Raw genomic sequence first — 23,571 nt, forward strand, 5'->3', positions numbered from 1 at the left:
AAAAAAAAATTAATTCCTGTAAAAATTACAGTGCATTCCATTTCCTAGAGCAACAAAAGTATCCCCATTTCACCTGACCAGCATGAGCCTTCCAGCGTGAACTTCAGCTGCAGGAAACTGAGAATAAGGTTATGTTACATTCCTCTACTTCTGTCTTAAGTAAAATTCTTCTCACTTACAATCTTGTGTGTCCTCCTAGCTGTGAAAAAGAAAGAGAAAAAGTCTAAGACCAGTGAAAAGAAAGAGAGCAAAGAGAGCAGTGTTGTGAAGAATGTGGTGGACTGTAGTCAGAAGCCTACCCCGGCAGCAAGAGAGGACCCTGCCCCCAAGAAAAGCAATAGTGAACCACCCCCTCGAAAGCCCGTCGAGGAAAAGAGTGAAGAAGGGAACGCCTCTGCCCCAGGACCTGAATCCAAACAAGTTACCACCCCGACTTCCAGGAAGTCCAGCAAGCAGGTCTCCCAGCCGCCTCCAGTCACCCCCCCACAGCCACCAAGCACAGCACCGCCAAGAAAAGAAGTTCCCAAGACCACTCCTAGCGAGCCCAAGAAAAAGCAGCCTCCGCCACCGGAATCAGGTGAGTGAGGAAGGCAAGGAGGAATAGCTGAACCAGAAGAACACCTCTGTCTTTCTTAAACAGCGTGTGGAAACCTGACGTGTATGTTTTGAAGCCTTTAATTCAGAAAAATTAGCTCTCTTTTAACCTGTTTACAGAGTAATAGAGAAATAGAAGCAAAAAAACCCAGTGAAGTCGGAGGTATTGTCTTCGTTTCCTATTTAAAGCCCGGAGTTTCAATAGTTTCCTGTGTTTTCTAATGCCCCTTTCCTCACAGGCCAGTAAGTCCTAAAAGTGGTCATTGCTATTTAGCACTGACTGTAATTTATGTTGAATTCTTCAGGTCCAGAGCAAAGCAAGCAGAAAAAAGTGGCTCCTCGACCAAGTATTCCTGTAAAACAAAAACCAAAAGAAAAGGTGAGGACAGATTCGTTTCTCTGCCATTGCTCGGGGATGCGTTCCATCCTGTAGGGCAATAGTCTTGCCCTTGGCATTTACGTGATTGCGTGAATGAAACCGCGTATCTGCTTCTAGGAAGATGGCAGTGGACTTTCTTAAAATTGACAAACTTCAGGTTTAGGCTTTCACTCGTTTTGTTTTTTTGTTTCTTTCCCCTTGTTCCTTTCCCCTTCTTTGTGGTCCTCTATGCTTAGGCTTATGTCGCAGGCCACTTTAGGGTAATTGTTTCTGCCTTCAGCATCCTTTAGTGACATTTGTCTATATCACCCTTCCCTGTGTCCACGCTGTTATAATTATATGGAGAGAGACGCGTCTTCAAGAATCTTCTGGCTCTTTCTGCTGTCTCTCTGTGCCACCGTAATGGTGTGTATGAACTTCCTGGTTGATACTCTCAAGAGTATCAGCAATGCCAAAGAGGGGCAGATGCCAGGGTCTTAGGAGGCCTTACTCCAAGGTCATTGTCTGGCTTCTGACTGTAGTGATAATCAAGCATGGTCATACTGACAAATTGAAATCATTGACGATCACAGAGCTGGGAACGCTTCTGTGAGCATCCCAGGCGGGTTAAACAGGAGTGGAGCGATCGGCCCCACATTTGATGTGCAACTGAAAGATCTAGAAAAATGGCAGAATACACTGCTCCCGTGCTGTCACTTCCGTTTCATTGTGCCAACAACCTCGGCCGGCGTCACAGACCATGAAGAAGCAAGCCAAGAACCCACAGGGGAGAGTCCTGGAATTCTTCTTCTCGGGTTGTAATACATATGTAAAATGCCTTTCTGGAGAAAAGAATCTGCAGATTGACTCTCTGTGTCTGTAGGGTACTTCCGTGGAGATGTGTTTTCTAGATCTGTTAGACTTGTCGTTTGCGTTATCTGTTACAAAGGCAAAGGCAAATAGGGTGTGGTGGTGTTCTTCATCCATCTTCTGTCTCTGTAGGAAAAGCCACCTCCAGTCAGTAAGCAGGAGAACACAGGCACTTTGAACATCCTCAGCACTCTCTCCAATGGCAATAGTTCGAAGCAAAAAATCCCAGCAGATGGAGTCCACAGGATCAGAGTGGACTTTAAGGTAAAGGTGTTTTCGTGACCATGTAGTGTATCAAGCGTCATGGACTTTAAATCAGAAAAATGATGTTAACCAGGGGTGCCTGGGTGGCTCAGTCGGTTAAGTGTCCGACTTCGGCTTGGGTCGTGATCTGAGTTCGTGGGTTTGGGCCCCGCGTCTGGCTCTGCGCTGACAGCTCGGAGCCTGGAGCCTGCTTTGGATTCTGTGTCTCCCTCTCTCTCTGCCCCTCCCCCGCTCACACGCTGTCTCTCTCTGTCTCTCAAAAATGAGTAAACATTAAAAAAACAAAACAAAACAATGTTAACCCAAGGTATTGAAAGAAAGGCAACTCGACACCAAGTCAGGGAGTAAGAACTACCATCAGAAGGTGGGTTCAGGGGTGAGAGACACCACTGTTTGTGGGCTGGCTAAAGAACACAGGCATTGACGCACTCCTGACCATCGTGAGCAATAAAAGTGCATTTGGATGAGAACAGTGTCTGAGGAAAAGAATTCATTCACATAGGAATTATCGAACCACGATGATGGCTTGAATCAGCAAAACTTTAAGGAAAAGTCAGTCCCAGGGTATCTTTTAACAGTGTGTGTGTCTGAGATTCTAATTTTGTAAAGCAGCAGTTCTTTTCAAACCCACTGAAGTGAAGTATTCTGGACACTATGGTGTCACTTTGGTTCTAGGCTTTCCATCCTCACTTTCGTTCCAAAGCGGTGTCATTGTAACACTTTCATAAATGACCTGTGTCTCTCTCTCTCTGCAGGAGGATTGTGAAGCAGAAAATGTATGGGAGATGGGAGGCTTAGGAATCCTGACCTCTGTTCCTATAACCCCCAGAGTGGTTTGCTTTCTCTGTGCCAGTAGTGGGCATGTAGAGGTAAGAAATCCTGCTTCTTGGTACCCCAGAAAGTTGAATGGTAGATTGTTTTGCTGTAATGAAAGAATCATTTATTCTGTTTCATTGGCGTGTACCAGGTGCTGCCCCCTCTTTAATTTTATTTAATTTTTAAAGTAATCTCCCTGCCCAACGTGGGGCTCAAACTCACAACCCCGAGATCAAGAGTCGCATGCTCCACAGGAGGCCTCTAGGTGCCCTGGTATCTCCTCTTGAAACCAGCCACCGAAGTATTTTTGAAGATTTTGTAGAGGTTTTAGGAAGGAATCTGCCTCTTAGTAGAGTAGCAAAAGTATTGAGTGTGAAAAGTTGAATGGTCTCATCTCTTAAATTCACTCTTTTTATTAGAGTTCTGATATTTCTGCTACATGTCCAAACATGGAAAAACTGTTACAGTGCTCTTCTAGAGAAAGATATGGCTATCTTATATTGAATATCAAAAACCCCTTGTCTATAAAGAGCTCTTGGCAATTAATAAGAAAAAGGAACAACACCCACTAAAAGAAAAGGCTAAGGGCAGAAATATGTAATTCACAAAATGAGAAATAAACATGGTGGGAGGTGTCCTAGAGCCTTCTGATGAACAAAAATTGGACATTAAGCATTAAAAAGATCATGTGGGAAGGGACACCTGATTGCCTCAGTTGGTGGAACATGTGACTCTTGAGCTTGTGTTGGGTGTTAGCCCCAGGTTGGGTATAGAGATTACTTAAAAATAAAATCTTAAAAAAAAAATCACGTGGGAAAAAAAGATTTGGAAATAGGGACTTTCCGCTGGTGGAAATCTAAATGTTACAGTCTTTCTTTCTGAGCTGATTGTTCGGAAATACGTATTTATCTTTAAAATGAGCATACTGTCTAACCCAACAGTTGTCCTCCAGGCATTTATCTTAAGGCTATAATTAGATCAGCAAATAGGTATATGTGTACATACATATGTGCGTGTACAATACATACACGTGTATATAAACATACATGTACATAATATATACATGTATACGTACATGTATATAATAAACCTTTCTCTATATATGTAATAAATACAAGACTTTATTTCAGTACTCTTTAGAGTGATCAAAAATAGGAAACAGCCGAAAGTTTGTCAGTAAAGAGCGGGGGCTTGCTTAAAATAATCATAGGACATGCATATAAGGGCAAGTATGAAGTCCTACATAATAATACAGATTGATATTGACATGGAAAGGTGTCCTTGACACGTCACTGAGTTAAAATAGCAGGTTACAAAGTAGTATGTAAAGCGTGATCCCATTTTGGTTTGGACATTGTTTTAAAAATATATTCAGAAAGAGTTGTGGAAAGATTTACATCAAAATCTTAAAAGTGTGGTTGGGTTATGGTTGACTTGTTTTCTCTTTATTTTTCTTTATCCTTTTGAATCTTTTGCAGTGAATATCTGCCACCTTTACAGTAAGAGAGAAAAAAAAGCACAATTTAAATAGAAAGCAGAAGTTTGTCATTCATACAATCCTCAATTCCAGAATGCCTCCTTCGCTTATTACTTTATCACATATGTATTTTAGTATCAAAACGAAATTCCAAACCCAGATTGTAATGTGGATATTGAGCAGTCCGTGAGACTCATTCACTAGCTAAGAGATTCAGCCCTGCCCACTTGCTATGTTAAATTATACATTAGCAAAATTATACATTATTGTCTGGTGTTCATTCATTAAGCAAATCTATTAGTGCCTATCGTGAACTATAATATTGTTCTAAGTGGTGGGGTTGCTTTAGATACCATTGAGATTAAGAATATTCAGTGTAGGGGCGCCTGGGTGGCTCAGGTTAAGTGTCTGACTTTGGCTCAGGTCATGATCTCACAGCTCATGGGTTCGAGCTCCACGTCAGGCTCTGTGCTGACAGCTCAGAGCCTGGAGCCTTCTTTAGATTCTGTGTCTCCATCTCTCTCTGCCCTTCCTCCGTCCCTCTCTCTCAAAAATTAAAAAAAAAACATTAAAACATTAAAAAAAAAAAAGCATTCAGTCTATAATTGATTCTCCGCCTTTTGGCTAAGAGCAAGTGAAGAATATTCGGTCTATAACATCAAGGGTCCGCTGTATCTCTTGTATGTAATCTTTATACTTTGCATCCATACATATGCTATCCACATGAATAACTTGTAGCACCAGTCCTTCAACTTCTATGATAAAACGATTTTTTTCAGACTATAATTGCTTTAATTTAAATTGTGTAGTTATGCACAGCAATCCCACAGGATTCCTAAAAACTGAATTAGAAAAGGAATAGCCCACTGCCTGCATTGCACTCCTAAAACATAACCAGTGCCTAATGAATTCTGGCATTTGAATTTTAAAAATCTTTTTATGGTGATGTTATTTCAGGTTTGCAGAAAAGTTAGAGTACAAAGAATTCCCATATATCCTTCACCCAGATTTCCCAAATGTTAATTGTTTAAGTTTATTTATTTTGAGAAAGAGAGAGAGCCAGCAGGGGAAGGGCAGAGAGAGAGAGAGGGAGAGAATCCAAAGCAGGCTCCGCACCGCCAACATAGAGCTGGACGTGGGGCTCAAACTCACCAACTGCCAGATCATGACCTAAGCCGAAACCAAGAGTTGGAAACTTAACTGACTGAGCCACCCAGGTGCCCCTCAAATGTCAATATTTTTATTTGCTTTATCCTTTTCTCTTTGTGTGTCCGTATTTTACAAAGTGAGAAGTTAAATATGTGTACACATTTTATATGCAGACACATTTTTTTCTGAAACTTTGGGAGTAAGTTGCAGACGTGTCCTTTTACGTCTGAATATTTGGTGTGTATTTCCTAAAACCAAGGACATTCTCATGTAATCACAGTATAGTTATCAAAATCAGGAAATTAACACTGGCATATTACTGTTAACCTAATCTATAGACCTCATTTAGACTTGACCAGTTGCCCCAATAATTCTGTTATGGCAAAATAAAATTCTTTTTTTTTTTTTTTTTAAGTTTATTTATTTATTTATTTTGAGGCAGGGGGGAGCACAAGCGGGGAGGGGCAAAGAGAATCCCAAGCAGACTCCACTCTGTCAGCATCAGGCCCCATGTAGGGCCTGAACTCATGAACCGTGAGATCATGACGTGAGCCGAAATCAAGAGTTGGATGCTTAACCAACTGAGCCATGCAGGTGCCCCAGCAAAATAAAATTCTTACTCAAAATTTTTAAAAATGCCCATATGAAAATATCATTTTAAAATTACAGATGGAAAGGATAAACCAGAGCTTACAACTGTCTTTAGTGTATTGTCGGAAACCTTTAAAACCTTCCCAGGGTACCTGGGTGGCTCTGTCAGTTCAGTGTCTGACTCTTCCTTTTGACTCAGGTCATGATGTCACAGTTCATGGGTTCAAGTCCTGGTTCATGGGTTCGAGCCCTGCGTTGGGCTCTGCACTGACCGCACAGATCCTGCTCGGAATTCTCTCTCTTTCTGCCTCTCCCCTGCAAACACACAAAACCTCCCCATTTCCCCCTTCCCATAGCTCTTGTAGCTTGCTTATGGCACTTAGCCACATTCTGTTAAATCTGGGAATGTATTTATTATATATTAAAAAATACATATCTATATAGTTACTTTAAAAATATTTTTTATGTTTATTTATTTTTGAGACAGAGAGACAGACCATGAGTGGGGGAGGGGCAGAGAGAAAGGGAGACCCAGAATCTGAAGCAGGGTCGAGGTTCCATGCTGTCAGCACTGAGCCCGAGGCAGAGCTCGAACTTAACCAGCCGCGAGATCATGACCTGAGCCAAAGTCGGACACTTAACTGACCAAGCCACCCAGGCGCCCCTATATAGTTATTTTTTTTAATTCTACTGTTATTATTTTAGTCCCCTGAATCACCTGCAATGACTAATATTGGACTTTTTTTTTTTTTTTTTTTTTTTACATAATCATTGCTGAATGATTATATGTTGAATAAAACATGTTGGGCTCCTGTAGCCTGAAGTATATAGATAGGATTTGGTTGCTATTTCTTCATGTTATTTGACAACTTCTATGTTCCCATCTACCCTAGTTTGTGTATTGCCAAGTCTGTTGTGAGCCCTTCCACAAGTTTTGTTTAGAGGAGAACGAGCGCCCTCTGGAGGACCAGCTGGAGAATTGGTGTTGTCGTCGCTGCAAGTTCTGTCACGTCTGTGGAAGGCAGCACCAGGCTACAAAGGTATAAAACGAAGTGATAGAACTCTTTAGAGGAGTATCCCCTCTCTCCGTCTCTGCCTTTTGTTTTTGGGTTTTGTACCTATATTTTTTCTTTGTTGGCTTAGTCTAGCGTGACTATTTAGGTATAATTCGTTGCCTATTTTTGTGTTTTAATTTGGGGCATATAGGAGAAAACATTGTCATTAGGTAAAATCCCCCAAAGTAAATCAAATCTACCCGATAAGAACATTCATCACCGAGGACCTTTCGCAGGACCTAAATCCGCATGCTTTCACTGAGAATAAATAATTCGTGAGAAAATTTAAACTGTTGTCATGATGTGCTATACTTTACTTGCAGATAAATATGAAAGGGACACTGAGTCATAGGTGTTTCGAGTGAATTGATGTGATATCCACCTTTGCCTTTAAATTTTCTTTTTTATTACAAGTGACACACAATATTATGTTAGTTTTTGGCGTGCAGCTTAGTGATTCAGCACTTCTGTACATTACACAGTGCCCACCGTGAGAAGTGTCGTCGGCATCTGCCAACGCACGACACCGTTACAGTCCTAGTGACTATATTCTCTGCACTGCACTTTCCGCGTCTGTGACCTACTCACTTTATACCTGGAAGTTGGTAGCTATTCATCCTCTGCCTTTATATTTCCTACAGCAGCTGCTGGAGTGTAATAAGTGCCGAAACAGCTATCACCCTGAGTGCCTGGGACCAAACTACCCCACCAAACCCACAAAGAAAAAGAAAGTTTGGGTGAGTGCCCACATCGTGCTGTTTCAGAGAGAACTGGCATGGAGCTCTGGGGCTCGTGCACCTTGTAACAGGGAGAGCCTTGCTCGAGGATGTCATTGTAACAATGTTTTGGTCTCGTTATTAAGGAAAGGCGTCCCAGGGAAGAAGTCCACTCTGGAAACTGATTGCATCCGAGATCTTTTTAAATGAGATGAGATACTAAAAGTGACTTCCTATTGAATTTCTTTTCTTTTCCAGATCTGCACCAAGTGTGTTCGCTGCAAGAGCTGTGGATCCACGACTCCAGGCAAAGGATGGGACGCACAGTGGTCTCATGATTTCTCACTGTGCCATGACTGTGCCAAACTCTTTGCTAAAGGTACATCAAAAAGGCCGGTTTTATCAACTCTCAGGGGTTATACTTGGTTGCTCTGGTGGTGAACCGAACACTCCAGGGAAGTGAAGTAGAAAGTCTTGCGCGTTTTGTCAAGGGTACCATTTAGAGCATTTCCTAAGTTCCCGGCCTTGTTCTTTTCTTTACGCGAAGTATCACAGCAACTAGAAATATTTTGTTAGCTTATATGGGAAGAATTAAGGGGACTTGTTGTAATAACTAACCACAAAGAAAGGCTCTAAGCCATTATTTCCAAAAGTAAGGTACATAGACGTTTCATTGTTTCAGAAGTGATTTTAGGTGGTATTGAGTCAAACATTTTATTTTCATAGATATGCTAGAAAAAAATTAATAACTAATACATTAAACTCGTTTTGCTGATTTAGGATAATAATGATACAAAGTTTACTATTGGAAGTTATACTAATATAAGCAAGTTACTAATATAAGCAAATCAATGTTAAGTCTATTAAGAATGATAGAGGATATTATGGATAAAACAAATTGACGAAGGTTGTATGTTGTGCTGAACTTTTCGAAGTGCTGCTCTAAGCTCTAACTTAAATCACTAGGAATAAGGAGGTGTAAATTAACTGTGTTATTTTACACCCATATCCTCACCTTTTTTAAAAAATATAGACATTTCTTTGGGATGTTCAAGAGAGAAAATTCTCTCTTTCATTCTTTTTTTATTGTGTCGTCTGTAGACTCTACCCCACGACCTTTAAAAATGAGTCTAAGTAAGGGTGCCTGGCTGGCTCAGTCCATAGAGCATGTGACTCTCGATCTCAGGGTCGTGAGTTCAAGCTCCACGTTAGATGTGGAGGCTACTCCAAAAGAAAAGGAGTCTAAATGGAATTAGTGGTATGTTCTAAGAGCTCAGAATAATCTTGACGCCGCACAGATGTGTGAGCATCCCATCGGAGATCTATGCTGGCGTTGTTAAGAAGTTCCGGCACATAGAAGCCCCAGCCTCAGAGGTGCCGGCACGGGGCCCAGAGCCCCGCTGAACCGCGTGCTTTGCTCACAGGGAACTTCTGCCCTCTGTGTGACAAGTGCTATGACGACGACGACTACGAGAGCAAGATGATGCAGTGTGGGAAGTGCGACCGCTGGGTCCACTCCAAATGTGAGAATCTTTCAGGTACAGAAGGTTGGAGTCTTTTTTTTTTATTACAGTTTTCTTCTTTCTTGGTACATTTACAGCCCCCAGAGTAATCTGTAAACGTAACATGACGGCCATGCTGTTACTTAGAGTCGTTTTAAATTTCCCTTCTTGGTCTCTAGAATAGCTTAAATAACTTCGGTCTCTAACACTGTCGTGTTAAGTTGTGCTCGTTTATCGGGAACATAAACATTTACAATATTCATTTGCTAGCTCTTGGTGGGCCCCGTAACCGGTCGATCCTCCAGTAACCAAATCCTGGGTTAGTGTTGCTGGCGTCCCTTTGGAGCTCAGTATGTGGGGATCAGTTCCTCGGGGACGTTAGAGTCTTGCTACTGTTCCTAACCTACAACTTTATATTAAACTCAGTGGAGTAATGTCCTCTTCTCCCTGTCTGCCACCCTTCAGAGCACCTCAGCATCGTAGGTTTTTGTTTTTCCAGATGAGATGTATGAGATTCTATCTAATCTGCCAGAAAGCGTGGCCTATACTTGTGTGAACTGTACTGAGCGGCACCCTGCAGAGTGGCGACTGGCCCTTGAGAAAGAGCTACAGATCTCTCTGAAGCAAGTCCTGACAGCTTTGCTGAACTCTCGGACCACCAGCCACTTGCTCCGCTACCGACAGGTAGGCCCGAGTCTCATGTCGGTTCCTAAGAGTTTGTTCTGAAGTGGGTTTTCTCCGGTGATGGACTGTTGGTTTTATTTTGCGTCATTCTTCGTTCAGTTTTGTAGAGTCACTTGTTGTGGCTTTCAACCATTAAGAAAATCTTCAGGGCCGGGGTGCCTGGGTGGCTCGGTCAGCTTCAGCTCAGGTCGTGATCTGGTTCAAACCCCGCGTCAGAGTCTGTGCTGACAGCTCAGAGCCTGGAGCCTGCTTCGGATTCTGTGTTTCCTCTCCCTTTCTCTCTGCCCCTCCCCACTCCTGTTCTGTCTCTCTCTCTCTCTCTCTCTCTCTCAAAAATGAATAAACATTAGGAAAAAAAAAGTTTGTTTTTTTTTTTCTAAAGAAAATCTTTAGAGCCCAGAGTAAGATCTTGTCTAGGGAACTTCTTTGCTGTTATGATAAGAAATTTGGACTTTCTACTCTGAAGGGTCTGAGAGGGACCAATGAAGAGCTTCACCCAAGAGTAACCTGATCAGAATTGCTTTTTTAGAGAAAAAGTGATTCTGACTAGAAGAGAGAGGAAGGATTGGTGAGGACTGAGGCTAGAAGCAGGGAGAGTGGTTGGGAGGCAGTTAGATCAATCTGGGGAAGAGAGAGATTGAGGGCCTGATCTAAGATGATAGTCATGTGGCTAGAGACCCTTTGCCTCTGGGAAATCCCTAGGCTCCTCGGGGCACAATTTGTAAATCACTACTTTTTGTCTATTTTAGTCGTGAACTATATACACCTGTAGAGTAGTCAGTAGAAACTCAAGGTAAAATGCTGAAAGAACCGCACGGATAACTTGAACTCAGATAGGCTGTTGCTTTGTCTCTTGATAGAACTCCACATTTTGGATAGGAACATTTGCAATCTCTGTCTTCCTCAGAAGGGACTGGAGGGTGTCTGTGTTTTCATACGAGGTTTGGAAGTTATCAGGCAAAGCTTCTAAGTTCAGAGTCACAGACTTGCATGGTCAAAGTCTTAGAGAACTGGCTCGTTCCGATTACTTTTTCTGTTATTTAAGAAATCTCTGATTATTTTCACGTTCTTTAGGTTTAATAATAGGAATCCTTCCGTGCTATCTTTATTAATTTTAATAGAATTTACACGGGTGCCTCATTTTCAGTGTCAGGTAAAAGAAACCTGTCTTTCCTGGCAACAGGCTGCCAAGCCACCAGACTTAAATCCTGAGACGGAGGAGAGCATACCTTCCCGCAGCTCCCCGGAAGGGCCTGACCCGCCGGTGCTTACCGAGGTCAGCAAACAGGAGGAGCAGCAGCCTTTAGATCTGGAAGGAGTGAAGAGGAAAATGGACCAAGGGAGTTACACATCCGTGGTACGTCTCTCCAACGAACTACCAACATTCCAAGTGCCATTTTAGCTTCTTTGGGTCTTTTGGGGGATGAGGCTTGGGAGCAAGCATTAAAAGATGGTTTGTATTATATTTAGCAACGTCATGTGGATTTAAATACCTAAAAATATGTGAGCTGTCTTAGCTCTGTGTTTCCGAAGACAGGGAGGTAGTGTCTCAGAACGGTTCTCTGGTTTGGCTTTCATCTGAGTTCGCTGAAAATCATTTTTGCCTTAAAATTATTTTTATGTTTAAACTTTGTGGGAACATGCTAACGTGAAGTTACTTGGTTTGCCCCTTTTGAAATCATGTCTGAATAACGTGTCTTTCAGTCTAGGATCTTTATTATAGACGGATGTCTTTTAAATGTATGGTTTTAAGGATGTATGGGGATGATTGTTATCTCATGGTCCATATTTGACATTTCATTTGTTGATGGGGCATCCAGCTGGCTCAGTCAGTGGAGCATTCGACTCTTATCTCCGAGGTTGTGAGTTCAAGCCCGACGTTGGATGTAGAGATTACTTAAAAAATTACAGAATTTAAACTAAAAAGAACGTATGGGAACATCTGTAATCTCATGGTCCACATTTGCTGTTCAGTTGTTTTATTCATTTTAATCTGAGTAAAAAATCATGGTCCTATTTGGGTAACTTGCCATGATAACAGCTAATTTATTTGCATACTTGCTTTATTAGCCTGGCTTCTCTTGGCTGCCGCAAGTTAATTGAGAACTGAATTCAAAAAGCCTCCGCTAAAGACAAATTACACTGCATTAAAGTAGGGTGTCCATTTTCTGTTGGATTTCTGTGCCGGGTGATTTAGGAGGGAACAGGAAGTGGTTTTGAGATCACACTGCTTTTTGAATAATTAATACTTTGTTTTTGTATACAGTTGGAGTTCAGTGATGATATCGTGAAGATCATTCAAGCAGCCATTAATTCAGATGGAGGACAGCCAGAAATTAAAAAAGCCAACAGCATGGTCAAGTCCTTCTTTATTCGGGTGAATGATATTAATAGTTCATGTTTTTAATGCGCATCTATGGGTAATTACTCTGTGAGCAACACGGATTTGTTCTCTTCTCCGATTTGTTTTGCCATGTGTGCAAAACATCTTTTGGTTTAGTTAATTCCTCTGATTCTTTGGGAGGAAATTGGCGAGGTTGCCAGAGTGGATGGATCCTTCCCTTAGTGGCCTGAAATCATCCTCATATTGACAGGGAAGCTGGTGTGAAGTTGTTAGTTTTCGTGTGGTTTCCAAATGGATGTTCACATGCTTACATTTGTTTGTTTGTTTATTTTTCTGTTAGCAAATGGAACGTGTTTTTCCATGGTTCAGTGTCAAAAAGTCTAGGTTTTGGGAGCCAAATAAAGTATCGAGCAAGTAAGTAAACTTGGTATTCCTTTTTTTTCCTCCTCATCAGCTAGAAATTTGAGAGTTCTGACATTTCTAGATTAAGGTTTCTTTAGGCCAGGTCTTAATATTAACAAGTAATCATTTGAAATGCCTTTTCGATGCTGCTTTAGAGATAATACTTAATGTTTATTATAGTCTGTTGCCCATTTTTTTTCTCTCTTTATATGTTATGTTTTCCGGAATTTGGCTTAACTTGTGGCAGAGGTACAATCCACGTGCTATATATGCAGCTCAGTATTTGGACTTGTGATAACCGGGTTCTGTTTAATTTGGTTCAGATGGTGCTCTCTCCTGCTCTTGAGTCTCCATATTTAACTTAAAAATTTTATTCTACTAAATCCTTTTGAGTCTTTGATAAAGTTATCATTTGTTTCTGGAAGTTTCACCATGAGTCATGTATCGAGAATATATTTTTTTAAATAATAAAGTCCTGTATGTGTAGGCCGTTTTCACAATCTGTGGCTTGTTCTTACATTCTGTGAATGGCTCGTGCATGGGGCTGTAACCTGATGATGCCAAGAATTTGATAATTTTGTGTAGTTCTAGGTGTGTCGTAGGAGGTCAATAAATACTTGTTGAATCAATTATTTTCAGCAGTGGGATGTTACCAAACGCAGTGCTTCCGCCTTCACTTGACCATAATTATGCTCAGTGGCAGGAGCGAGAGGAAAACAGCCACACTGAGCAGCCTCCTTTAATGAAGAAAATCATCCCGGCTCCCAAACCTAAAGGGCCCGGAGAACCAGACTCTCCAACACCACTCCATCCTCCTACACCGCCAATTCTGAGTAAGGCACCAAATGAGTCATTATCCATTTCTCTCTAGATGCAAATGATCAACTTCGTGAATCTAAATTCAATACTAGAAAGAAATTTCGAGGTCATCCTCAAATGTAATACAATCATTGTTTTCGCTTAGCTTGGACCGATAACAAGAAATCGATAGAACCGCTGTAACACATGGCGAGATAACATGACTTTGAACACTTTTTGAAAGTGTTTATTTTATAAGCTGCAGGCTATTGAAGCCTAAGTGGGTTTTTTTTTTTTTTCTTCCTGGAAATCAGACGTAGTATTGCCAATTTTAACTGGTTGTCTTTTGGGTTCTAAGGTACTGATAGGAGTCGAGAAGATAGTCCAGAACTGAATCCACCCCCAGGCATCGAGGATAATAGACAATGTGCATTGTGTTTGATGTATGGTGATGACAGTGCTAATGTAAGTACCTTGGTGTAAGGGGTCCTACTTAGCTGATGCTCACATGAACTGTGTGTCCTTTGTGTCTAAATTTGATGACTGGGTGCCATTTATTTAACGAATGTTTGTCACCTGGCATGTGGCACTTGGGGTTTTTTCTTTTCTTTCATTTAAAAGATGATTTGCCTTCAATTAACCTGCTGATGTCTCATAATTTCTACAGGAAATTCCTCAAAAAGATTTTATGAGAGTCCATAAAATATGTAAGTTGCATATTTAAAGGCTTGTGTTTAACATAGGATAGCAGAGTGGTTAAGATCCCCAGCCCTGGCAGGCTGCCTGGATTCATTTCTCTACTCTGCTGCCTACTTATTGACCTTGGCGAGGAGCTTAACCTCCCTGACTCTCAGTTTCATCTTTAAAATGAGGATAATGATAATACGTAACCACTGCGGGTTATAAGGATTAGAGGAAATAATGTTCATAAAGCTTTATTTAGTGCCTGGCCCATAGTAAGCTTACAATACGAAAGGTTTTATAAGAAAGAAACGCACGCTAAGAGAACTGGCTTGGAAATACGGTTTTAAAGAAGTCAGTGTGCACTTTCATAAACTTAGCACGTACTGCTAATGTTTGTGTTCCCTATGTTTGTAAAATATTTCCAGTCCATGGAAGAGGTAATCTAGAAAGGTGAGAAGTAGAAACAGAAACGTCGAAAAATCACTTTTGATCTTTGCGTGCATCCCCAAGTTAAAGAATTACTGTTGATGCTACCTTGACTGAGATAAAGCTAATACCAAGGAAAACCTTCTTTGGCATTATATTCTTTAAAGAAAAAAGAAATCTCTTGATTTCATAGGATGCTGGCCGTTTGCTATACATTGGCCAAAATGAGTGGACACATGTAAATTGCGCTTTGTGGTCAGCAGAAGTGTTTGAAGACGATGATGGATCACTAAAGAATGTGCACATGGCCGTGATCAGGGGCAAACAGCTGGTAAGACCTGTGTGAATGTTACAGAAAAGATCCTCTCTCTGTTTCCAGGTGTTTTCTCTTGGCTAAATGCTGCCTCGCTGATGCTTTTCATAGTGCCTTCAGAATGGTTAGCCAGCAGCAAATAGTGGTGTAGACTATAGGCAGATTGCTATTCTGACCCCTGGAGGATGGTACAAAAGAAACAGAAAACAAAGTACTGTCTAGTTTGGGAGATAATTTGTGCAAGAAGGGTGTTACTTTATTAAGTGATTTAGACAAAATGACCTCAGAGGTCCCAGCTGAATCGACACCCTGTGGTTCCATAGGATAAACCCACATAGATACACACAGGAAGAGGGATGTGGAAAATGATCAGTAGAAGCTGAGAGTAGTCCAAAAAGGCCACGAAGGAGTAAAATTTTTAACAACTATATTTGGAAGGAGGGACGAAGATGAAGGATTGTCAGAAAGAAAGAAAGAAAGAAAGAAAGAAAGAAAGAAAGAAAGAAAAAGGGAGAGAGACAAGCAAACAAAAAGCACATGCAAAGAAAACATGTCAATTGCATGGAGAGGACGAAGTCTTCTGTGGGGAGGAGCCCAGGCTGTGACTGACAGAATAAGGTGCTGACATACAGGCTAGTTGAAGGAAGTCTTTGAATCATATGATAAATTTAATCTGTTAATAAGCCTAGTAACTAGAGAACCCTTATGTTTCTGATTGGTATACTCTTTCCAGAACTGAATTCTTTTGGATATAGTACCTTTCTAACAAGATGATGTTTTTAGTATCAGTCTTCGAAATTTGGTCTTCTCTAAAGCAATCGTGCATCCTAGAAAAAAAAAACAAAACTGTTTGGTTTAAGTTCTAAATCAAATTGTGATATTTAATAGTTCTAGGGCCTAGGGGCAGTGGGAGAGAGAGGATTTGTAGAGGAGGATTTATGGCTCATATCATTTCTCTATAATTCAATTACCAATAAAAGAAATGAATTGTAGGAAACGCAGAATGGGGTAATTCTTTAGAGATGGAAAGTGGCTTAAAACATCTGAAAGTCTGACTTAGGCCTCTGTTCTCTCTGGATGGTTAGAGATGTGAATTCTGCCAAAAGCCAGGAGCCACTGTGGGTTGCTGCCTTACATCCTGCACCAGCAACTATCACTTCATGTGTTCTCGCGCCAAGAACTGTGTCTTTCTGGATGATAAGAAAGTATATTGCCAGCGACATCGGGATTTGATCAAAGGCGAGGTGAGAACTCCCGTTACTTTTCGAATTCTGTAGGAGTTCAGGGAAAACAGGCTGAGGACAGCAAGATGGTAAGCTTTGTGTTACCTTCCAACTGTGTGTTCCTAGAATCACCTTCTCTTGCAAATACAGAAGTCCTCCTGTGAAACAGCAGGGTGATTTCGAGATCTGCTCTGTACTTTGCCCTCTGAGAGAATCGGTATCACGCATATAATGTGTAAAGGGGCAGCCTATTAACAGCCGGATTTTCATTTTAGGTGGTTCCTGAGAATGGATTTGAAGTTTTTAGAAGAGTGTTTGTGGACTTTGAAGGAATCAGCTTGAGAAGGAAGTTTCTCAATGGCTTGGAACCAGAAAATATCCACATGATGATTGGTATGACACGGGCCTCCATTGTTGGGGAAGGTTCCGTGTATCACTGGGGTACTTTCTGGTCTCTGGTTTAAAAGTGAGCCTTCTCATTATCTCCTCTAATTAGTTCTTCTTTCCTTGGTCAGGCTCCATGACAATTGACTGCTTAGGAATTCTGAATGATCTCTCTGACTGTGAAGATAAGCTTTTTCCTATTGGATATCAGTAAGTAGCACTGTAGAGAGAAGACCCCAACCCCCGCAGCTTGAGCACCCCGAACCAGGAGCAGATCGTTGAATGGAGAGCCATACTTGTTAGCTACTTTTAACTGCTACTGCAAATTAACTCCGTTTTTTGCTGCTTCTTGTAGATTGGGACTAAAGTATCAGTGTATGTCCGCTAAATCCACGTATAGAAGGAAAGTACTATTGACATACTTTCAGAATCATTTCCAAACAAAACCTAAATAGAAAACGTGAGGTCAGTCTCTTAAGAGTTCCGTTTATCTGGATTCAGAAGTCCAGATTGTTGTAGTGGATCAGACAAACCCCTCATGCCTCTGTCCTCAGTCCAAAAATATAAACCCCCCCCACAATAATAATCATATTCTCCAGTGAGAATTTATCATCTTTCCTATGTGAAGCAAATGTTTGAAACTTCTAGCAGGCTGACAGTGTAAATTTAAAATTCCTTTTCTAGCTCTCCCATTTTGGAGTCTCATTTTGCTATATATACTCACAATTTATTCTGCATTCCAATTCTGGCGGCACAGTCTATACTCTGCATTTAGCCGGCAGCCCTTTGTATAAACCAGGCTCCATCAGCATCCCGCAGATTGGAAGCAGTTACATCTCCCTTGTCTTGTGGGGCTTTTCTCCCAAAGGAAACACTTCAGGTTTGCTCTGTCCTCACTTTGTACACCCGGTGGGGCAGTAATCCCTTCCCGCAGGTCAAGAACTATTTCTTGTAGCAGTTAGTATTTTTCTTTCTCTGCATTTTAGGATCTTGTACTATTTTTGTCTCCTGCTTACGCTACAATAAAAAAAGATGTTATGCTATTTTCTGAGAGACTAGGAAAAACCAAGCATTTCAAAAAGCTTGGAACGGCCTAGCCAGGGGGATCTATAATAAGAATCCATGAAGTGAAGCTGAATTCTGTCAACCCAGGAGGCCAAGGAACCGAGGATGAGGAGAGGTTTGGGCACGTGTTCGTCTCCGCCTCTGTACTCTCGCTGGTGGTGATTTTGATGGATCTGTTTGCCAGGTGTTCCAGGGTGTACTGGAGTACCACGGATGCTCGCAAGCGCTGTGTGTACACGTGCAAGATAGTGGAGTGCCGTCCTCCGGTTGTAGAGCCAGATATCAACAGCACTGTGGAGCACGATGAAAACAGGACCATCGCTCACAGTCCCACGTCTTTTGCAGGTGAGACTTTCATCGAGATGGGACTTGAGTTTGATTTTTGGGAGTACCGTGATTGAAGGCAGAAAAACGTCATCCCTCTGGGAGGTGTCATTTGTTTCTATTTTTGATTTTTACCTTAATTGCTTACTTTTTATTGGTTTGTTTATTTTATTTTATTTTATTTTATTTTATTTTATTTTATTTTATTTTATTTTATTTTATTTTATTTCTTTTAAGATTTAATTTTTAAGTAACCTTATACACCCAACGTGGGGCTCGAACCCACAGTCCCGAGTTCAAGCGTGCATGCTCCTCCCGCGGAGCCAGGCAGGCGCCCCCATTTGATGGATATTTTAATTGGACTTTTTTTTAGTAACGAGTGTTTCTTTCCTACCACAGAAATTTCATCTAAAGAAAGTCAGAGCACAGCTGAAATTATAAGTCCTCCCTCACCAGACCGACCTCATTCGCAAACCTCTGGTTCCTGTTTTTATCATGTCATCTCGAAGGTCCCTAGGATTCGGACACCTAGTTACTCTCCAACACAGAGATCCCCTGGCTGTCGGCCATTGCCTTCTGCAGGTAAAGGACCTACCTCGTTGACGAACTTGACCCGAAAAGGTTAGCTCAAAGATTAGCCTGTGGTTCTTGCAGGCGACTTTATCTCAGTGACTTTGGCTCGTTGAAAATCTTGATCGTTGCAGTTTTCAGTGAAAAGTCATTGCCGAGTCATTGAAAGCAGTGGCTACCGCACGTTTGTCCCTCTCTGTAATAGACTATTATTTTCTCTCTCTTGTTCAGGAAGTCCTACCCCAACCACTCATGAAATAGTCACAGTGGGTGACCCTTTACTCTCCTCTGGACTCCGAAGCATTGGCTCCAGGCGACACAGCACTTCTTCCCTGTCACCCCAGCGGTCTAAACTCCGGATAATGTCTCCAGTGAGAACCGGGAGTACTTACTCCAGGAATAGTGTTCCCTCAGTCTCCGCCATCGGGACTGCCACAGATCTTGAGTCAAGTGCCAAAGCAGTTGATCATGTCTTAGGACCGCTGAACTCAAACAGTAACTTAGGGCAAAACACTCCCACCTCTTCAAATTTGCAAAGGACAGTGGTTACTATGGGCACTAAAACCAGTCACTTGGACGGATCTTCATCTTCAGAAATGAAGCATTCCAGTGCTTCCGACTTGGCATCCAAGAACTCCTCTTTGAAGGGAGAGAAGGCCAAAGTGCCAGGTTCCAAGGGTTCAGAGGGATCTGCACATGCTGTGGCTTATCCTGGCATTCCCAAGCTGGCCCCGCAGCTTCATAACACAGCATCTGGAGAATTAAATGCTGGCAAGATCGGCACTTTTGCTGAACTCTCTTCGGTGCCATTTTCTTCTAAAGAGGCCCTCTCCTTCCCCCCACTCCATCTGAGAGGGCAAAGGAACGATCGAGACCAACACGCAGACTCTAACCAATCAGTAAACCCCTCTCCCGAGGAAGATGCGGAAGTCAAAACCTTGAAGCTATCTGGAGTGAGCAACAGGTCATCCATTGTCAATGAACATGTGGGATCTAGTTCCAGGGACAGGAGACAGAAAGGGAAAAAGTCTTGTAAAGAAACTTTCAAAGAAAAACATTCCAGTAAGTCTTTTTTGGAACCTGGTCAGGTGACCACCGGCGAGGAAGGAAACCTAAAGCCGGAGTTTGTTGATGAAGTTTTGACTCCAGAATTTATGGGGCAACGACCATGTAATAATGTTTCTTCTGATAAGATTGGAGACAAAGTCCTGTCTATTCCAGGAGTCCCCAAAGCTCCATCCATGCAAGTAGAAGGATCTGCCAAGGAATTACAGACACCCCGGAAACGCACGGTCAAAGTGACACTGACGCCTCTCAAAATGGAGAGTGAGGGCCAGTCCAAGAATACCCTGAAAGAAAGTAGTCCCGTTTCCCCTCTGCAAATAGAGTCGGCATCTCCAACAGAACCAGTCTCAGCCTCTGAAAGTCCAGGAGATGGTCCAGTGGCCCAGCCAAGCCCCAATAATACCTCATCCCAGGATTCTCAAAGTAACAATTATCAGAATCTTCCGGTTCAGGACAGAAACCTGATGCTTCCAGATGGTCCCAAACCTCAGGAGGATGGCTCTTTCAAGAGGAGATACCCCCGTCGCAGTGCCCGGGCACGCTCTAACATGTTCTTCGGGCTCACCCCACTCTATGGGGTAAGATCCTACGGTGAAGAAGACATTCCATTCTACAGCAGCTCAACTGGGAAGAAACGAGGCAAGAGATCAGCTGAGGGACAGGTGGATGGGGCCGATGACCTAAGCACTTCTGATGAAGATGACTTATATTATTACAATTTCACTAGGACAGTGATTTCTTCAGGCGGAGAGGAACGGCTGGCATCCCATAATCTATTTCGGGAGGAAGAACAGTGTGACCTCCCGAAGATTTCTCAGCTGGATGGTGTCGATGACGGCACAGAGAGCGATACGAGCGTCACAGCCACAGCGAGGAAGAGCAGCCAGATTCCAAAGAGAAACGGCAAAGAAAACGGAACGGAGAACTTAAAGATGGAGCGGCCTGAAGACGCCGGCGAGAAAGAGCACGTCATTAAGAGTTCCGTGGGCCACAAAAATGAGCCAAAGATGGATAACTGCCACTCTGTGAGCAGAGTTAAAACACAGGGGCAGGATTCCTTGGAGGCTCAGCTCAGCTCATTGGAGTCAAGCCGCAGAGTCCACACGAGCACCCCGTCGGACAAGAACCTACTAGACACCTACAACACCGAGCTCCTGAAATCGGACTCGGATAACAACAACAGTGACGACTGTGGGAACATCCTGCCCTCGGACATCATGGACTTCGTCCTAAAGAATACCCCATCCATGCAGGCTTTGGGCGAGAGCCCAGAGTCCTCTTCGTCGGAACTCCTAAATCTCGGTGAAGGCTTGGGTCTCGACAGTAACCGGGAAAAGGACATGGGTCTTTTCGAAGTGTTTTCTCAGCAGCTGCCCACGACAGAACCTGTGGACAGTAGCGTCTCCTCCTCTATCTCAGCAGAGGAGCAGTTCGAGCTGCCCCTGGAGCTGCCGTCTGATCTGTCCGTCCTGACCACCCGGAGTCCCACGGTCCCCAGCCAGAATGCCGGTAGACTGGCTGTGATCTCCGACTCAGGAGAGAAGAGGGTGACCATCACGGAGAAGTCTGTGGCCTCCTCTGAAGGGGACTCGGCACTGCTGAGTCCCGGGGTAGATCCGACGCCCGAAGGCCACATGACTCCCGATCATTTTATCCAAGGACACATGGACGCGGACCACATCTCCAGCCCTCCTTGTGGTTCAGTGGAGCAGGGTCATGGCAACAATCAGGATTTAACTAGAAACAGTAGCACCCCCGGCCTTCAGGTACCTGTTTCCCCTACTGTTCCTATCCAGAACCAGAAATATGTGCCCAACTCTACCGAGAGTCCTGGCCCATCTCAGATTTCTAATGCAGCTGTCCAGACCACTCCACCCCACCTGAAACCAGCCACTGAGAAACTCATTGTTGTTAACCAGAACATGCAGCCACTTTATGTTCTCCAAACTCTTCCAAATGGAGTGACCCAAAAAATCCAATTGACCTCTTCTGTTAGTTCTACACCCAATGTGATGGAGACAAATACTTCAGTATTGGGGCCCATGGGAAGTGGTCTCACCCTAGCCACGGGACTAAATCCAAGCTTGCCAACTTCTCCATCTCTCTTCCCTCCTGCTAGCAAAGGATTGCTCCCCATGTCTCATCGCCAGCACTTACATTCCTTCCCCGCAGCTACTCAAAGTAGTTTCCCACCCAACATCAACAGCCCTCCTTCAGGCCTACTTATTGGGGTTCAGCCTCCTCCAGATCCCCAACTTTTGGTTTCAGAAGCCAGCCAGAGGACAGACCTCAGTACCACAGTAGCCACTCCATCCTCTGGACTCAAGAAAAGACCCATATCTCGTCTGCAGACCCGAAAGAATAAAAAACTCGCTCCCTCTAGCAACCCTTCAAACATTGCCCCTTCCGATGTGGTTTCTAACATGACACTGATTAACTTCACACCCTCCCAGCTGCCAAATCATCCCAATCTGCTAGATTTGGGCTCACTTAACACTTCATCTCACCGAACTGTCCCCAACATCATAAAAAGGTCTAAATCTGGCATCATGTATTTTGAACAGGCTCCGCTGTTACCGCAGAGTGTGGGAGGCACTGCCGCCGCGGCGGCGGGCGCATCAACAATAAGCCAGGACACCGGCCACCTCACCGCGGGGCCTGTGTCTGGCTTGGCATCCGGCTCCTCCGTCTTGAACGTTGTATCCATGCAAACCGCAACAACCCCCACGAGTAGTGCGTCAGTTCCGGGACATGTCGCGTTAACCAACCCCAGGCTGCTCGGTACCCCGGATATTGGCTCAATAAGCAACCTTTTAATCAAAGCCAGTCAGCAGAGCCTGGGGATGCAGGACCAGCCTGTGGCTTTGCCACCAAGTTCAGGAATGTTTCCGCAACTGGGGACGTCCCAGGCTCCTCCTGCCGCGATGACAGCGGCATCTAGCATCTGCGTGCTCCCCTCTGCTCAGACCGCGGGCATAACGGCCGCCTCGCCTCCGGGGGAAGCGGAAGAACACTATCAGCTTCAGCACGTGAACCAGCTCCTTGCCAGCAAAACTGGGATTCTCCCTTCCCAGCGTGATCTTGATTCTGCTCCAGGGACCCAGGGAGCCAGCTTTCCCCAGACAGTAGATGCCCCCAACAGCGTGGGGCTGGAGCAGAACAAGGCTTTATCCTCAGCTATGCAAGCCCGCTCAGCCTCTCCTGGGGGCTCTCCGTCCTCTGGGCAGCAGTCAGCAAGCCCCTCCGTGCCGGGTCCCACCAAACCCAAACCAAAAATCAAACGGATTCAGCTGCCTTTGGACAAAGGGAATGGCAAGAAGCACAAAGTTTCCCATTCGCGGACCAGTTCTTCTGAAGCACACATTCCAGACCAGGAAGCCAGCGCGACATCCCTGACCTCAGTCGCAGGGTGAGAGATGCCAATATCCGCTCTGCTGGGTGGGCGGGATCTTGTGCTCGGGACTAGAGGCTGGGGCAGTGGCAGTCTTCTGGGAGGGACGTGTTGCATTGCTCGGGGGTGTTCTGGGTTGTGACTTTGATTTCTTTTTTATTTTTTATTTTTTTTCCCCTCACAGCAGTGATTTCTAGAGCAAAATTTAGTTCCATCCGTGGGCAGTTTGTCTCTGGGATAGAACCACATCTCTAATTACTCTTTGATTTAAAACAGTGCTGCTGTTTGCTCTTGGCGTTTGGTTTTCTGGGGGACGGGGGGGGGGGGGGGGGGGGGGGAGGGGGCTGGTGTTTGTGTTTTTGTTTTTGTTTTGCTGAGGCTTAGGATACTGAAGGACGATTATTCCCGTCCAGAGGACAAAGCCACCTGTTGTAGATCCTCATGAAGTCCCTTTTGAGAACACTAGCATGGGGTGTAACGCATGTAAAGTACACAAGTTTGACATA

The 23,571-nt window shown here is 43.5% G+C and overlaps 1 protein-coding gene and 1 long non-coding RNA gene across 2 annotated transcripts in view; one reads left to right on the forward strand and one right to left on the reverse strand.

Moving 5' to 3' along the window:
• The window catches only part of KMT2A (lysine methyltransferase 2A), an 83,232-nt gene that overhangs the window by 38,033 nt on the left and 21,628 nt on the right, over positions 1-23,571 (forward strand). The window contains 21 exon segments of the mRNA XM_042959470.1: positions 200-577; positions 900-973; positions 1,955-2,086; positions 2,842-2,955; positions 7,013-7,159; positions 7,816-7,911; positions 8,149-8,269; positions 9,315-9,428; positions 9,892-10,076; positions 11,260-11,433; positions 12,343-12,453; positions 12,761-12,834; positions 13,462-13,655; positions 13,979-14,085; positions 14,924-15,061; positions 16,129-16,287; positions 16,542-16,659; positions 16,782-16,860; positions 17,900-18,060; positions 18,439-18,621; positions 18,841-23,083. Coding sequence (XP_042815404.1) covers positions 200-577; positions 900-973; positions 1,955-2,086; positions 2,842-2,955; positions 7,013-7,159; positions 7,816-7,911; positions 8,149-8,269; positions 9,315-9,428; positions 9,892-10,076; positions 11,260-11,433; positions 12,343-12,453; positions 12,761-12,834; positions 13,462-13,655; positions 13,979-14,085; positions 14,924-15,061; positions 16,129-16,287; positions 16,542-16,659; positions 16,782-16,860; positions 17,900-18,060; positions 18,439-18,621; positions 18,841-23,083 — 7,102 coding nt within the window.
• LOC122231434 lies at positions 4,000-22,411 on the reverse strand. The gene is made up of 3 exons (XR_006208678.1): positions 22,325-22,411; positions 15,802-15,870; positions 4,000-4,394 (listed from the first exon to the last, which is right to left on the reverse strand). It is a non-coding gene; the product is annotated as an uncharacterized LOC122231434 (long non-coding RNA).

The sequence above is a fragment of the Panthera tigris genome, chromosome D1, assembly GCF_018350195.1.
Source record: "Panthera tigris isolate Pti1 chromosome D1, P.tigris_Pti1_mat1.1, whole genome shotgun sequence".
Lineage (NCBI taxonomy): Eukaryota > Metazoa > Chordata > Mammalia > Carnivora > Felidae > Panthera > Panthera tigris.